The sequence below is a fragment of the Ovis aries genome, chromosome 3 (genome assembly GCF_016772045.2).
Source record: "Ovis aries strain OAR_USU_Benz2616 breed Rambouillet chromosome 3, ARS-UI_Ramb_v3.0, whole genome shotgun sequence".
Lineage (NCBI taxonomy): Eukaryota > Metazoa > Chordata > Mammalia > Artiodactyla > Bovidae > Ovis > Ovis aries.
This window is the reverse complement of record NC_056056.1, coordinates 99,872,817-99,890,169: the sequence shown is the minus strand read 5'-3', so window position 1 is coordinate 99,890,169 and position 17,353 is coordinate 99,872,817. Positions and strand designations below refer to the sequence as shown.

The 17,353-nt window shown below is 48.3% G+C and overlaps 1 protein-coding gene across 50 annotated transcripts in view; it reads left to right on the top strand.

The window, feature by feature from the left end:
* MAP4K4 (mitogen-activated protein kinase kinase kinase kinase 4) overlaps positions 1-17,353 on the top strand; it is a 151,295-nt gene that overhangs the window by 98,352 nt on the left and 35,590 nt on the right. For all 50 annotated transcript variants that reach the window (XM_042246409.1, XM_012173748.4, XM_042246387.1 and 47 more), the window contains exons 6-12: positions 2,019-2,109; positions 2,523-2,653; positions 3,440-3,494; positions 4,955-5,033; positions 8,700-8,875; positions 10,464-10,536; positions 13,125-13,335. In XM_042246409.1, coding sequence (XP_042102343.1) covers positions 2,019-2,109; positions 2,523-2,653; positions 3,440-3,494; positions 4,955-5,033; positions 8,700-8,875; positions 10,464-10,536; positions 13,125-13,335 — 816 coding nt within the window. The remainder of the gene's footprint in view (positions 1-2,018; positions 2,110-2,522; positions 2,654-3,439; positions 3,495-4,954; positions 5,034-8,699; positions 8,876-10,463; positions 10,537-13,124; positions 13,336-17,353) is intronic.

Sequence of the window (17,353 nt, the reverse complement as noted above, 5' to 3'; positions counted from 1 at the left end):
TTTACAGCCAGTTGGAAAGCTGGTTTATGGTCTTTGAGCAAGTTTCGGAGCTACCAAATGATTTTAGCAGCTTCTGAATGATTCTTTTCAGTAGCGGAGCCGTTGTGGCAGCGCAGACAGTGTGTTTGGAAATAATGTATTTGAAAACTGCTTGTGAGTTGCCCACGAGCTTCTTCTCTTTGGTCAACTGTCACAGTTTTCTCTCTACTTTCCCTATAAATCACACGCTTAAATGACTCGGTTGGATTTCATTTATGGACCACATTTGAAAAATAAAGACTATGGAATTGAATTGGAACCTAATTGTTAAAAAAACCTGTTACTTTATTTTTCATGTATAGGTAAATTTATGTTTAAGCTTCGCAGAGGACTGCAGGTTTTTAAACATGCTGTCTAGAATTCATGGAGACAGTTTGAATTTCTTTTTGTTTACAGAGCCCTTGAAAAGAGATAAGTCTCTTAAGACAACTAGTTGGGTAGGGAGAGATGGGAGACCTGTCTTTGTATCATCACATACACATGTCATTATGAAAGCCTGAGAATTCTTTTGTGGTTACTAAAGGAGCCTTAACGTGTGAGACTGAGCCTCCCGCCTCACACTGCTGTGGGGGACTTCAGTCAGTGGGCACCTGTGATGTCCTGAAAGCAGAGTTGTTGTTGTTTAGTCACTGAGTTGTGTCTGACTCTTTGTGACTCCATGGATTGTGGCCCGACAGGCTCCTCTGTCCATGGGGTTCTCCAGGCAAGTATACTGGGGCGGGTTACCATTTCCTTCTCCAGGGGATCTTCCTAACCCAGGGATCAAATCTGCCTCTCCTGCTTTGGCAGGTGGATTCTTTACCACTGAGCCACCTGTGAAGCCCCATGATAACAATAAAACCCCACTAAAATGTTAAACAGGAAAAATCAAGCAAACTGAACTCATCTACCCCTTCTCAATTGCCACATCTTAGACTGGATAGGTCACTTGTGCCTTGGGAGGCAGCTGCACATTGGGTTCTCTGGCAGAAGTCGGGACAAGTAGAGTTGTGAGAATGCTGCATTTTTGTCTTTCTGACCATATTTGGATGCAAACTGCGTTTTTGTTCTCCTACCACCTCTCATCAGAGGCATGCTCCGGGCTTCATTCCAGATACGAGGTCATCAGAAAGTGCTGTGTGCCCATTAGGGCTTATTTCCTTGGGAGAAAAAGAAAGATGTTTGATTGGCACATGAAGCTCTGTGGATGGCAAAACCGCTGTACCCGTGGGGTAGAGGTGGGGTCAGTCAGTAGTTCACAGCTTGTGGCTCTTTGGTGGGAAAACCAGGCTGGTTTCAAGGGCCAGACCTTGAAGCCCACTCTCACCCTTGCTTTTCCCCTGGAATGCATGCGGTTCACATCTCCCCCCAGGCTCACCCACTGCACAGTGGGTGTGCAGCGTGGGAAAAGAGCCGTCCTGTACAGAAACAGCACGCGTGGCGGGAGAGACACTGCAGATGGCCCCTGCACACGTGCCTTCAGGAAAAGCTAGAGTGGCAGTGCTACCCCGCAGCCTGGCCCTGACCCCTCGGGACTGGGGCTGCGTCTCTCTGGTGTCACTGGTGATACCCTGCTGGACACGCACTGAAGCTGAATTCTGTGCACACTTTATTTTTCAGTATTTCTTTGTTTGTCTGCTCCGGGTCTTAGGTGTGGCACGCAGACTTGGTTGCCCCACAGTATGGGGATGTTAGCTCCCCAGCCAGGGATAGAATCTGCATCCCCCTGCATTGGAAGGTGGATTCTTAACCCCTGGACCACCAGGGAAGAACCAGAGAATGGGTTTTGTTTTGTTTTTTTTTTTCTTTCTTTTTTTTAATCTTTTGGCCACACTAAGTGATATGTGGGATCTTGATTCCCTGACCAGGGATCCATTCCGTGTCTCCTGCATTGGAAGGTGAATTCTTAACCTTCGAACCATGGAATATTATAAGGAATGCATTCTGGACTGTTCACTGACAGCATCAGAGAACTAAATCTCTCTGTGTCTTGCCTGCAGGGCCTGGCCCATCTCCACATCCATCACGTGATCCACCGCGATATCAAGGGCCAGAATGTGCTGCTGACTGAGAACGCAGAGGTGAAGCTGGGTAAGTGTGATCTGATGCCCGCCGGGGTGCAGTCCTCTGTTGGCATCACCCTTGTTTCCCCTTCCGTCCTTTTTGGAGAAGTGGGAGCCAGGCTTACCTCTTAGCGTGGCTCCAGGCCCACTTCATCCGTGCCCCAGACTCCCCCAGCAGTCCCTCTGGTGGTCCCTGTGGGAAACTCAGGGACGCGGTGGGTACAGGCCCCTGGGGAAACCCCCAGGCTGGTCGAGCATCTTGGCGCTATGGTGACTTGGCTCTGGAGGGGGCGCTCCTTATCTGTGTTGCTGGGGGGTCGCGCATCCACGCCGTGCTGGTGTATGGTTTACTCTGAAGACCCTGCTCCTCTCTGTGTCTGCGTCCTGTTGTTTACTGGTTTGCTCACTGTGGTCCCCTTTCCTTCCTTCCTCCGACTGCAGTGGACTTCGGAGTGAGCGCCCAGCTGGACAGGACCGTGGGGAGGAGGAACACGTTCATAGGCACCCCATACTGGATGGCCCCCGAGGTCATCGCCTGTGACGAGAACCCCGATGCCACCTACGATTACAGGGTAAGGTGCCACCAGCCTGGCCTCGTGGGCTCTGCCAGTCCTCCCCGTCGCTGCTCCAGCGAGCACCGCGTGGACTCCTGCTGTAGGGCACATCTGCCGGGACAATATTTTTAGGCTTTTTGTGTGTGTGTGTGGTCCATTTCTGCATCAGCTCTGTTCTAAGTCAGGTGCTGCTTTCAAGGCGGGAGGGGTCACTGTCAGTCTCAGACATTTTTTTGTCCCAAGTCAATTCAGTGCTTCTGCTGTTTACTGTTCTTTTTCATTTGAAGAGTATCAGGTATTTATTATTTCAGAAATATTGTCAGATTACATAGCAAGCACCTTGTGAAATTTCAGAGTCTTGCTAAAGAGCTGTGCACCTTTGCTTTCGTCACAAATGTGTTTAAGCTCTGAGAGTGACCTCTAGAGATGTGTATCAATAATGCACTTCTTGATCCTGATCATCAGACTCTGGCTGAGAGTTGGATCATAGGTACGGCAACTGGTTCTAATTAATGATCATTATTATCATTATTGCATAACTTTTTACAAAGCTGTACAATACAAGGCAGATTGTATAGCTTTTCCATCACCCTCTTCATGAGTTGACTGAACTTTATGAGCTGATCATTTATTTACTTGGAAGATGTTCTTCCAGATGTGTTTGTGCTTGTAATTTCGTGGCAGACTTCCTTTTGGTTTGTACCCCCAAAGAATGCATTTATGTGGTTTGTGTGAATGCCCAGTGGTGGTGAGTCCCTGGCCTCACAGTGAGGATGGTGCCCTAACGTCTGCTTTGTTCTGCAGAGTGACCTCTGGTCCTGTGGCATCACTGCCATTGAGATGGCTGAAGGCGCTCCCCGTAAGTAGCCTGCCTTCCTTGTTAGCCCAGTTCTGTGCAACGTAAACCTGGTCTCGTGGCTTCATGGATGGAGTTGTTCCTGGTGGGGTGTTCAGATGAAGGCATCATAAATATAGTGGAGTTTTAGATGTGAAAGGAGTTCTTGGCACACATCAGTCCTTCTGAAGGTCTCCCTGAGGTTCATGGCCTGCGTTACCTGTTAAGTTGTAATTAGATGTGTGACCTGGATTTATTTTGACATCAGATAATGATAGCCCACTCCAGTATTTTTGCCTGGAGAAATCCCATGGACAGAGGAGCCTGGTAGACTCAGTCCATGGGCTTGCACAAGTTGGACAGGACTAAGCGTGCACACACACACACAATAATAGGCAATAATTTTTCTTTTTACAGTTTGAACTTAGTATTCAGTGAAACTGGTCCTAACACAGGAAATTTCTATTTTACTTAATGTTTTAACTTTAAAAATAGAGGCACAACCTTTGATCCATGGAATTTATTTATATTTTGGTATTACCTGTGAAATTTTGCTTCCACTTTGGTTTAAATCAGTGACAACTTTGTAAAATTTATTTTTAATGAGGAATAGAGTAGAATTGCAGAGAGCAAAGGGAAAGAAAGAAACCCATTATTTTCTGCTGGTCCCCCTTGAATATATAACATTTGGTACATAGTTGCTGCTGACTAAATATTTGTTGAATGAATGATATCAGGTTGCCCCCAGCTAGGGATTGGTTGCACTGCAGAAGTGGCCGTCTGTGCCGATCACCCTGTGCTCCATCGTGTTCCCTGAGGGCCTGAGACGGGGCAGGGCTGCCAGATGCTTTGTCTGGTTCCCTTTCGCAGTGGGAACAGCACCCTCCTTTTCTTTGGCCCTATCTCCCAGCTGTCTTGTAAGGTGCTTGTGAAGGTAAATAAATACATGGAAATACCTGTTGTGACATACTCGTGTGTCCAGGTGCACCTCTCACGCCTTCACTGGGCCGGTGATCAGAGAGTAAACAGTCATCAAACAAAATGAAACAGTCCCACTCACTCCCTGATTTCAGGAACACTCACACTGACAGTAAGCATTGAACATGCCTGTTAGTGCTCCTGAGTTCAGGCATTGTGTGGAGAAGGCCTTTACAGCTGTGTCTCACGACAGTCCTATGAAAATAAAGATATTTTTGTTGTCATCCGATAGATGACTTAAGCTGTCAACTCCTTTAGGACTTTGAATCAGTATTTATCTTTGATTTATGAACGCTTTCCAGTGTCTGTTCCAAATGGTCTATTCCTCTCGTTGCTCTTGTCCTCCTCGTGTTTTGCTGTGCTTTGGTGGGGGGTTCAGGGTATGTTCTCAGCTGCGTAACTAGATGTGCAGACAACAGGCAGAGCGTGTGGTGTCACGAATGGGTCCTGGAATTGGAGACCGAGTGAGCTGAGTGCCTAACTGACACGCCCTCTCCTCTCCCCAGCTCTCTGTGACATGCATCCCATGAGAGCCCTGTTTCTCATCCCCCGAAATCCTCCTCCCCGGCTGAAGTCCAAAAAATGGTAAGATACACGTGCTTTGTGGTTGTCATTCTGTTCCTTTAAAAAAACAGTGTTCCGTTTTAGTTTGACCTCAGGACAGAATCCTGGCCATTCTGACTGCCAGAGAACTCAAGAGTCACTGTTACAAAGTGTATTGCTTTAGTTTTTAGTGTTTTTTTTCCTCTTGATCCGTTGTCCTTGAACGACAAAATAGCACCAAGTGACTCTATGAAACACCAATGCAGTATTTTAAAAAAGGTTCTATTTTAATATTTAAATATACCTCTCAGTGTAATGGGCTTCCCTGGTGGCTCAGACAGTAAAGAATCTGCTGCAGTGCAGGAGACTCGGGTTCCATCCCTGGGTCAGGAAGATCCCCTGGAGAGGGGAATGGCAACCCACTCGTCTGGAGAATTCCCTGGACGGAGGAGCCTGGAGGGCTGCAGTGCCTGGGGTCGCAAGGAGCCGGACACAGCTGAGTGGCCAGCACTTGCACTTCAGCAGCTGAGGTTTGCGCTTCTTGGGGGCGCGTCCTCTGATGTCCTGGAGCAGCAGTCCCCAACCTGTTGGGCACCAAGGACCGGCTTCATGGAAGACAGTTTTTCTACTGACTGGGGTTGGGGGGAAGGTTTTGGGGTGATTCAAGAGCATTACATTCAGGATGCGAGCTCCTCTGAGAATCTCACGCTGTGGCTGAGCTGCCAGGGGGCGGAGCTCGGGTGATAGAGCGAGCGATGAGGAGTGGCAGCAAATGCAGGGGAGGCTTCACCCTGCTGCCCGCCGCTCACCTCTCGCTGTGTGGCTGGTTCCTGACGGGCCGTGGACTGGGACGGATCTGGGGCTCGGGGTGCCCTGTTCCAGAGTCCCTCTGGTCCACCGGTGTAGACACGCACATGTATTCTCACCCTTGTTTCTCCTCTGTCTTCCCGTCTTCCCCCCTCACCTGCTGGCGAGATTTCCTTCTCCCTTCATCCTTTCTTTCACCACATTCAGCTCCAGGGAACCGAGGTTGTCTGGTTCCACTTACCAGTTCTTGGAGAGGTTCTTTAAGGCAACGACCGAGCCCCAGTTGGTCTCCTGTATTAAAACATGACAACCATGTGCGGCCACGTGTGAACAGTAGGTGTCACTAGGGAGTCAGCTGTGGGGCTGGTGACACTTGATCCGGCTCACGCTAAACTGAACAGCACTCCTTTTCTCTTTGCTTTTTCTCAGATTTTACTGAAGGGAGTTTATGCGCCATCTTCAGGGTATTTTCACAGTTTTAAGTCAGTCAGTTATTCCGCCCATGACTTGCAGGCGTGGATCAACTGCTGTGTGTACAGCACGGTGAAATAGAGAGACGCGTGTAGGTAACAGTGCAGTCTCCCTGGGCTCTTTCACCAGACTGCCTCTAGCTAAGCTGGATCAGATGCATTCTCAGTGGTTCACATCACTGCCTCAGCTTACCCGGGTGTTCCGAAGGGTCTAGAGGGTCACAAATGTGAAGGCTTTCTTCCTTTACGGATGCGGTCTTCCTGTCCACAGGTTGTGAATTTCCACAACCACTTAGGCAGAAGTGGCCTTTGAAAAATGATCAGCAAATTCTCAGCAGAAGCTGACAGTTGTGTTTAAAGACTATATCGTAGCTGATCGGTTCTCTGATGTTAATCTGTACATGGCCCACGAGAAGCCCTTTGGAATTCTTTATCTTAGGGCTCCATCCTCAAGCTCTCCAGGGTGAAGGTCTGAGGAGTGACCCAGGCATTTGTATTTTTAATAAACTCCCCAAATGATCCTCCTGGGTCCCGGGGTTTGGGAGTCCATGTGCTGTAGCGTTCCTCTGCTGCTGTGTAGAGTCCTGTGCATTCCTCCTCAACCTCCGTAAACAAGGCCACAGCTTCTTCAAGTGGCTGAGGGCCCTTCTCTGCCTTGAACCTGACCTGGTTCCTTTAACGCTTTTTCCATTTTTCATTGCAACGTCAGAAAGCAATTCACTGTCCTGCTTGGATTCTGCTGCCTTGTCCCTCTGGAACGGTGGCTTTTCTTGGGATGGTTGAATATCCTCCTTTTTCTTGATATTGGAACCACTGCACTGTCTCAGTTCTTTTTTCTTCCTCACAATTTGATTATACATCTGCTATTGAATATACATACACTGTTTCCTATGTGTATGTCTTACAGAGCCCAGCATAAACAAATGTGAATTGTTGACACATAAATATTTGTTGGATTGAGCAAAAATAGTAAGTTCTGAGTACAAGTAGAAGACAGTAGAACTGATTCTCTCTTTTCCAGTTTTTTTTTAATACTTAATTTTATATTGGAGTATGGTTAGTTTCAAGTGTACAGTGATTCAGTTATTCATATACCTACACCTTCCTTGTCAAATTCTTTTCCCATTTAGGTTATTACAGAGTATTGCACAAAGTTTCCCTCTGCTATACAGTAGGTTCTTGTCGTTATCTGTTTTATTCATTTATTTTTTTCAACTTTTTATTTTATATTGGAGTGTAGCCAGTTAATAATGTTGTGATAGTTTCAGGTGGACAGAAAGAACTCTTAAAGCATGAAGTAACTGGAAAGGACTGAACTCATTCTCTCAATCACGTTTTTAAAGACTGAATAACTCATTCATTCAACAGAAATTTATTGCGTACCTATTGTAGTTGACGTGCTCAGAGCTGGGCCTTGCTGACAAATGGGAAAGCGGGAACCAGTCCTGACCTGTTCGGTTATAAACCAGAAGGAGAGACAGAGACATAAAGGTGAAGTGTGCAGTGAGCCCAAATGGAGGGCTCCTGCCTTGGGGCTTGTGTGGTGCAGTGTTGCCAGGAAAGATTTATGGACAGGAGCCGTCTGAGCAGCGTCTCCAGTAACAGGGCGGCTGAGAGTGTCTCCGCTGAGGCCATGGAGGGGTCACCATAAGCCAGAAATGGACAAATGAGCAACAGTAAGGTGTCTGGTGGGGCAGGTGTTGGCAGCAGGTCACTGCCCCCTCAGCACTGTTGTTTCTGCCTTTGTGCGTTAAGTATCGGACTTCCTTGGTGGCTCAGTGGTAAGGAATCCGCCTGCCAACGCACGAGTCACGGTTCGATTCCTGGGTGGGGAAGATCCCCTGGAGGAGGGAATGGCAACCCAATCCAGTATTCTTGCCTGGGAAATCCCATGGCCAGAGGAGCCTGGAGGGCTACAGTCCATAGGGTTGCAAGAACCAGACATGACTTAATGGCTGAACAGTGACATTAAGGGTAGAGAGCTGATGCATAACTCAGCCTAAAACTGATGGACATGTTGCCCTAACAAGATCCAGAGCCTTGAATCCCTTCCTTGGGTCCCTGTCTTGTCCGTCTCTCGCTCTTTCTGTGTCTGTCTTGTCTGTAAGGATCCACCATCTGTCACCTTCACGTTAGCGAAGACCTTTCTGCACTCGCTTCCCTCCTCCCCGATTCCACGATGAGCAAGCAGCATTAACTCCCACTGCCCCTGCGGCTCCCACTGAGCAGCGTGACTCCTAAACTGTGTTTAAGCGATGCTCTGGCCCCAGGGTCCCTGCTTCGTTCCTGTTTATCCCCGTGCATTTGCAGCGTTGCTCATAGTGACTCCTGAAGCCCTGCCTCATGTACCAGCTTGTAAGTTACTGATATTTTGGAGCTTTGCTCTTCATAGTAGAAATCTGATGATCTTTTTTTTTACTTTCTCTTTCAGGTCCAAGAAGTTTTTTAGTTTTATAGAAGGATGCCTGGTGAAGAATTACATGCAGCGGCCCTCCACCGAGCAGCTTCTGAAGCATCCTTTCATTAGGGATCAGCCGAACGAAAGGCAGGTTAGAATCCAGCTTAAGGACCATATAGACCGGACCAGGAAGAAGAGAGGAGAGAAAGGTATGAAGTCTGGTTTTGTTCTCATCTTAAATATTCTTTTAGTTTTTTGCCAACCAGAGTAGGTTATTCCTTTCCCGCTCGAGTTTGGGCTCATCTGGCCGGGGCTTGAGCGTCAAGACCGGGATGGTCTAGGGGCCAACCTGGCTCCGGCAGTGGTGACCCCGGGTAGCGGGGCCCCGCGGCTGGTCAGTACGTGATGCTGTCTTGCCCTGCCTCGGGGCACATCTTGATGGCTGTGCTTCTTACTGCCCTGGGGGTCTTGTGTTCTGGGTGGGCCGTGCAGAGCTCGGCATGTCGGCCACAATTGTCACCATTGGTCTGTTACACACTTCTCTCCTGCTCAGGGGTTTCCAGTGCTTTATGCTGCTGTGGGGGCTGTGACAGTCTGTGCTTTGGTCTCCTTTCGCTGTTCTGTTTCATCGGTTTTTCCCTGGTTCCACCTTTATACTTACTAGCTTGTTTATTTTAGTTGAAGCATAGTTGATTTACAATGTTGCGTTCATTTCTGATGTAAAGTGATTCAGTCATATATATATATACTTTTCCATATGGTTTGCTGCAGGATGTTGAATATAGGGCCCTGTGCCGTTGGTAGGACCTTGTTGTTGATTTTGTATGTAGTAGTGTGTATCTGGCGGCTTCCCAGGTGGTGCTAGTGGTAAAGCACCTGCCGGCCAGTGCAGGTAGGCATGAGAGAGACTCAGGTTTGATCGCTGGGTCGGGAAGATCCCCTGGAGGAGGAGGGCATGGCCACCCACTCCAGTAATCTTGCCTGGAGAAGCCTGTGCACAGAGGAGGCTGGCGGGCTACGGTCCACACGGTTGCAAACAGTTGGACACGACTGAGGCGACTTAGCATACAGTGTGCTGTGGTATCTGCTGGCCCCAAACTCTTCCTTTATCCTGTCCCTCTCCTTCCGCCTTGGTAGCCATCAGCTTGTTTTCTGTGTGTGTGATTCTGTTTCTCTTTGCATGTAAATCAGTCGATTTGTCTCATTTTTTTTTGGATTTCACAAATATGTGGTATCATATGGTGCTTGTCTTCCTCTGCCTGATTTACTTCACCTTTATAATTCTGGGGAGCATGTGACTTTGGTTTTCTGCTCTGAGTACCTGCTTTTTCTCCATCCAGCAGACTTTTGTCTGCTTTTGTCTAAGATGATCCCTAAGTGCTAAAAATAACTGAATATATTCTTTTATTGCCTTAGTTTAGGCAGTTAAATCTCTCTCTCTTTTTGTTTTGACATCAGAGTGGACTTTGTGAATTTGTTGATGCTCATGGCCTATTTTTCTTTCAAGTCGTGGGCTCTGTAGCCCCTCTCCCAGCCCTGTGCCCCCTGAGCCAAGCATCCCACAAGGGATTGTCACGAGAATAAGGGAATCAGCTCTTCTGCTGGCCCAGGGCCTGAGCACCCATCACAGTGGGATTCACCGTCAAGGCCCTCCTCTCCGCCAGTTCCCCACACATGTTACTGTTTTCTCCAAGAATATGCGGTTTATACTCAGGAGTGATGCTTTCGGAGAAGCTGGCCTTACATGCACCGTCGCCATTTGTGAATGACCCGCTCATCCTGTCCTTTTCTTTACAGATGAAACCGAGTATGAGTACAGTGGGAGTGAGGAAGAGGAGGAGGAGGCGCCTGAGCAGGAGGGGGAGCCCAGGTAAGGACAGGGCGCTCGTGTCCCTGCTGGGGTTAGGGTTGCCGGAGACACCCTTGTCGTGTGAAGGAGTCGTCAGTTACTCTGAAAATGCCTTAATATCTTCCATCCTTCCGTCCCTTCAAAGACTGTTGTGAAACACCCTCCCCACTCTGGAGCGCCCTGCTGATTCTTTGCTGAGACTATGTTGCCTCCTCTCCCCACGGTTTGGAAATGGGCAGCTGTGTTTGGGTAGGCTGGGCCAGGGCAGCTTACCCACGGTGGTTCTTGCTCCAGAAGGTGTGGGTGGAAGACGTCTTGTAGTGTGTGACCCAGTCCTGCACAAATTGAATTGTCCCGCTCATAGGCTGCTTAGGGCCGCCACTGAAACCGCTACAGTCTTCCCCAAAATTCGTCTGTTGGTTGGTTGGTTGGTTTTGCTCTTCCCACCCATGTGGTCACCAGCATTCACTGCCTTTATGACGATGCGTTCTGGCCTGATCCATTCTGTAGTCTATTTTGGCCTTCTCTGGCTCCCCAAGACACAGTGAAGCAGAAGGTTGAAGATTTGGTAGCAGGAACCTCATCAGTTCAGTTCAGTTCAGTTGCTCAGTCGTGTCCGACTCTTTGCGACCCCATGAATTGCAGCACGCCAGGCCTCCCTGTCCATCACCAACTCCCAGAGTTCACTCAAACTCATGTCCATCAAGTCGGTAATGGCATCCAGCCATCTCATCCTCTGTCGTCCCCTTCTCCTCCTGTCCCCAATCCCTCCCAGCATCAGCATCTTTTCCAATGAGTCAGTTCTTTGCACAGGTGGCCAAAGTATTGGAGTTTCAGCTTTAACATCAGTCCTTCCAATGAACACCCAGGAGTGATCTCCTTTAGAATGGACTGGTTGGATCTCCTTGCAGTCCAAGGGACTCTAAAGAGTCTTCTCCAACACCACAGTTCAGAAGCATCAATTCTTTGGCACCCAGCTTTCTTCACAGTCCAACTTTCACATCCACACATGACCGCTGGAAAAACCATAGCCTTGACTAGACGGACCTTTGTTGGCAAAGTAATGTAACTAGATAACCTAGCTATCTAGGTTGGTAACTAGATAGCATAAGTTTTCTTCCAAGGAGTAAGCATCTTTTAATTTCATGGCTGCAATCACCATCTGCAGTGATTTTTGGAGCCCCCAAAAATAAAGTCTGACACTGTTTCCCCATCTATTTCCCATGAAGTGATGGGACCAGATGCCATGATCTTCGTTTTCTGAATGGTGAGCTTTAAGCCAACTTTTTCACTCTCCTCTTTGACTTTCATCAAGAGGCTTTTTAGTTCCTCTTCACTTTCTGTCATAAGGGTGGTGTTATCTGCATATCTGAGGTTATTGATATTTCTCCCAGCAATCTTGATTCCAGCTTGTGCTTTGTCCAGCCCAGCGTTTCTCATGATGTACTCTGCATAGAAGTTAAATAAGCAGGGTGATGTACTCCATAGTGACTCGTTAATCAAGGAAGAGAGGATTTAAAAGCTTTAATAATGGTCTTGCCTGCCTGATGTCCAATGTAGCCGACTAGCTGGACACAAGGAGGGCCAGGAGTGTGGTTGAGAGACCCCATGTGCAGAGAATGGACGTTTGAAGAGAGCATATCAAGACAGAAGAGAATTTATTGGGAAAAAACTCCATCGTATCTTTTTGTAATTACATGAAGGATTTTAATCCATTTGAGACCAGGTTTTAGAGCAGTGTGAACTGATTGCACGAGCAGTATAATTGTCTGGAGCTGGGGATATGATGTAATGGAAGAGGCAATTGAGGAAGATTTCTTTGCGGTGTGATTCTGGGGGGTTGAGAGTGGAGAAGTGACTCTCCCCTGGGAGACCAGCTGGGAGGGATGTGGTTCAAGTTACCTGTGCAGAGGTGCATCCTTGGGGCCCCTTGGGCTGGGAAGTAGAGAGAGAGAGAGAGGGCTACATGGCAGGGAACAGGGGACCAGATGAGAAGGCAAGGATCGGTACATGCTGATGGTAACTCTGTTGTGACTACCTGTCTGGCCCGAAGTGTGATGATGCTGTTCCTGGTGGGAAGTCAGGCAGTCACAGAGAGTCTAACAACGGGTGGAAGATGGTGGCCTCAGCTTTCCACTGCATAGTTTGAGTGGACGTGAGAATCTTACCTAAATACCTCCTGTCAAATCAGACACCCAGAGCAGAGTCTTATGGTATTTATGACCATATGAAAGAGAGATGAAAGGTGATGCTATTGAACTGTGCGTGCTAAGTCGCTGTAGTCGTGTCCAACTCTTCATGACCTCATGGACTGTAGCCCACCAGCCTCCTCTGTCCGTGTGATTTTCCAGGCAAGGATGCTGGAGTGGGTGGCCGTTCCCTTCTCCAGAGCCTACCTAGAGATGTCATATCTGTCTTAAAACTCAGGACTGGGTTTTAAGGTATTGATGATGCAGCTGAAAGAAGAGGTGATGCTGTTTAACTGTAGGCTTTAGTTATCCCCGTGGGTTTGTCTGCCGGGCCTTGGGGCGGGAGGAGCCCAGCAGAGGGAGACGTGGACATGGACTGGCTTGCGCCCCTGAAAGCCCCTCACCTGCTTCCTCCTGCAGCTCGATCGTCAACGTGCCGGGGGAGTCGACACTGCGCCGGGACTTCCTGCGGCTGCAGCAGGAGAACAAGGAGCGCTCCGAGGCCCTGAGGAGGCAGCAGCTCCTGCAGGAGCAGCAGCTCCGGGAGCAGGAGGAGTATAAGCGGCAGCTGCTGGCGGAGAGGCAGAAGCGGATCGAGCAGCAGAAGGAGCAGCGGCGGCGGCTGGAAGAGGTAGCGGAGGGCAGTGTGCGAGTCGGGCCTGCCGTCCAGTCGCAGGGGCATCCCTGGCTTGGCCGCTCCGGGCGAGTTGGGTCCTGCCGTCTAGTCGCAGGGGCATCCCTGGCTTGGCCGCTCCGGGCGAGTCGGGTCCTGCCATCTAGTCGCAGGGGCATCCCTGGCTTGGCCGCTCCGGGCGAGTCGGGTCCTGCCATCTAGTCGCAGGGGCATCCCTGGCTTGGCCGCTCCGGGCGCGCCGGTTCCCTCCAGCAGGACCGCACACGCCCAGAGGCCCCGGGAATGTTTTTCTCCCTTGTATGATCTTTAGGGGCCTGCCCCGCCCCATTACTCATCCTCTCTGTGCAGGTCATGGGTGGCATCACCCTGGGTCAGCGGAGGCCATGTCCGCTGCGGTCTGAGGCTGCTGGCTCAGCCTTGACCTCGTTTCGCTTTCACTCTTGGCCCCGGGGTCCAAGTTGGTGTGTCATAAATATTTTCCTAGAACTTTTAGACCTTTCCACAGGAAAAACATTTGTTTTCTACAAATGCCTTCACTTGACGTATATTTAAAAGGGAAGGATAAAGAAAAGAATTACATTGGGCATAACACAAATGCTGTTTTGTAATCTGGTGGTTGTGTGGAGTTAGTTCTTTGTAGGGGACACTTTTTGTACCACCGGTTCCTTTAACTCACTGAGACTGTCAACACTGGTAATGTGATTACTAGGGCTTCTTGGTTTTTAATTCTCAGAGACACTGTTCCCTATATTTCACTTGAGGCTCAAAAGACCCTTTTCCTTTTTTAATCTAATTTTAATTTGTTTTAACTTTTTATTTTCTCTTCCTGACTGCCATTTACTGTATACTTCACAGCTTCAGATTTCTCACTTAGAGTCGTTTATTTCCGTTTACTTCATCTTATTGTTTCACTTTTATCCTTGATGCCAGAAAAATACCCCAAACAACAGTCAACCTGTTAATATTGTACAGTGGAGTTTAACTTAAATAACAGCACGTGGTGGAGTTTTTTTTCCCCTAAAGTTTTTTTTTTTTTTTGGTGTGGATCATTTTTAAAAAATGTTTTATTGAATTTGTTATGGTATTGCTTCTGTTACTTTTTTTTTTTTTTTGGCCAAGAAGCAGGTGGGATCTTTGTACCCTGACCAAAGATCGAACTTAAACCCCTACATTGGAAGGCGAAGTCTTAACCACTGGATTGCCAGGGAAGTCCCACCGTACATGCTTTTTCCCAGGTTACTTGAGGGTACATTTTATGGAGAAAGTCTGTGCTTTGTACTGTGTGTTATGCGGTAGCTCAGTGATGAAGAATCCACCTGCCAGTGCAGGAGACGTAAGAGCTGTGGGTTTGGTCCCTTGGGTTGGGAAGAGCCCCTGGAGGAGGAAATGGCAATCCATTCCAGTATTCTTGCCTGGAAAATCCCGTGGACAGAGAGGAGCCTGGCGGGCTACAGTCCACGGGGTCACAAACGAGCTGGACGTGACTCAGTGACTGAGCCTGCATGCACACGGCTTCTGTTAGAGTCAGTAAGCCAGTGGGGTATCTGTGAATGGACCCCACTATTATCAGCACTGACCTAGTTAGAAAAGTTAGACTTCTGAGATGAAAGCACTGCTTTTAAATGTCGATCTGGAAAGAGAACTTCAAGGTAATTAAAGCATAGTTGGAAAAGTACATATTTACTCAGACATGCTTGGAAAAATTTAAGAAGGAAATCTCTTTATAATTTGAGAGCTTTGGAAACCATTTTACAGCACCATGCAGGTTTTCAATTTGTTAGATTTTGTTTTTAAAGAAAGATTGATTTAAGAAAATAAGAATGACATCAGTTTGTAAATACTTCAAAGGATTTTTATTATGTTTATCATTCTTAATGGAGTAACCTGAGCAGGCATTTTTCTTAGACTCTCTTGGGTTTTGAAATCACAGGCATAAGGTTAATCCAGTGTGGATTGATGTTGCTAAGTTGGTGGCTGATGGTGTGTATGTTTAATTTTGGCCATTTTCTTTTAAAGTTCTATTGTAAAAGGCCAGCTTTTCACCTTAGTGGTCTCTTAAGCTGTTTATTTACTAAGGGCCTTCTTTAACCTTTGATTACCCCCCAGCACACACGCACCCCAATTAAGGGCCTGTTCTGACTGTAGTGGTTTGTACGGTTGGAGTTTAAATTTTGGCTGTTGATCCAGTTTACAGCTTCAGGTACTAGCACATAATGTGGAAGAGGAATTGGTAACTGCATTGTTCTTTGCCTCAGCCATCAGCCTCCCAGCCAGGACTCGTTCAGTGAGTCAGTCAGGGAAATGCACCACGTGCCACATTATCCTCTAGATTTTAAGAAGTGTGTGGCTTATCTTACCTATAAGACTTGGACGAGAGGGGCTGTGTCTGATTCATTTTGTGTTCCCATGAAGCTTCATGAGGCTTTCTCAGATGGAGGAATCGGCGTTTGTCGTTTGGGTGTAAGTGTTCTGGAAGCTCGCACCCGTTCTTCAGTGAACTTCTGGGCTTGAGGTCTCTTGAGCTGAGCTCCAGAGCCACCTGCGTTGTTGTTTAGACGCTCCGTTGTGTCCACCTCTGCAACCCCATGGACTGTAGCCCACCAGGCTCCTCTGTCGGTAGAATTCTCCAGGCAAGAAGACTAGAGCGGGTTGCCATTGCCTTCTGCAGGGGATCTTCCAACCCAGGGATCCAACCTGCATTTCCTGCATTGGCAGGCAGGTTCTTTATTGTTGAGCCACCAGGGAAGCCCTCTAGCCACCTTAAAGGACCTGGCAGAACATCCTTAGCCACAAAGGATGGGTTACTTTTTCTCTGAAGCTTTCCTTGTCTTCTCTGGAGACAGAAATCTGAACCCTGAGGCTGGTGTGAGGTGACCTTGACCTTGTCTGGACTCAGCGGCTGTGTGGTGGGCAGGGTGTGCAGGCGCCCAGCCCTGCTGCTGCTGCAGCCTATCTGACTGACTGGGAGGGGGATTGTTACATACCCACAAGCCTTCCTCTGATGTGGTTCTTGAGCTGCGCTAGACACTTTGTTGCTGTCCAGTCACTACGATGTATCTGACTCCTGGGGACCCCATAGACTGCGGCACTGCCAGTGCTGGAGACTGATTACATGTGAATTAACTTTCGTGAAATGAAATGGAAAGCTCAGTTCCTCCCAGTTTAGGTGCTGGGTAGCAGCCTGGGGCCAGTGGCCGCTGTGCTGAGACGGGGTACCTCCCCATCCCAGGGGCACTGCAGGCCAGCGTTCTGCACGTCTGTTAGAGGAGTAGATTTGTACTCCATGCGGTGGCCCTGCTTTAGTGGCAGGTGCATGTCTGGGGCCGGATAAGAAGTGGCCAGATGTGCGCCCAGGGTCACACTGGTACTCAGAGGTTAGCGCAGAATGGGATGTGTTAGGAGAGGCTGTGAGAGCAAGTCTGCTGCCTCAGTAGCACCTATAATAGAGGCAGGGTGTGTCTGGTTAACGGTGGGAGTCAAGAATGGTCCTCGACCTGGAGCCTACCACCCTGTCAGCACTGGACATGTGACTTATGTTTTCTGAACGCGTTTCCTCTATGGAGTAGGAGTGAAGGGCTTCCTAGGTTTGTCCTGAGAATTGTAGTAGGTAAGGGGCCATGGAAGGAAGATTGTCAGATACTCAGCGCCGTGCAGAGCACAGAGTGAGCTTGAGCTACGGTGGTTTTTATATTCACGATAATCATCATGACATCTCTTAATTTTGTTGATGTTACTTCCTCTTTCCCCATGTATGCTTCTTTTTCCCTCTTTCAAGTATTTCTCTCCTCTTTTTTTTTTTTTTGGCCCTATTTCTGCTCTGCTGTATTCATTTCTCTACTTTTCCTTCTGACTTAAGAGCCTTGGGTAACCCTGTCAGTGATGCTCAGGGGTACACAATTCATCATTCCCGCGTTGCTATGGTTCAGTGAAGAACAAGGGAATAACTGATATCAAAATGAAACCCCGCTCTGACCTGTACTTATGAGGATACTGGTGTGTGTGGGCAAGGGACGGC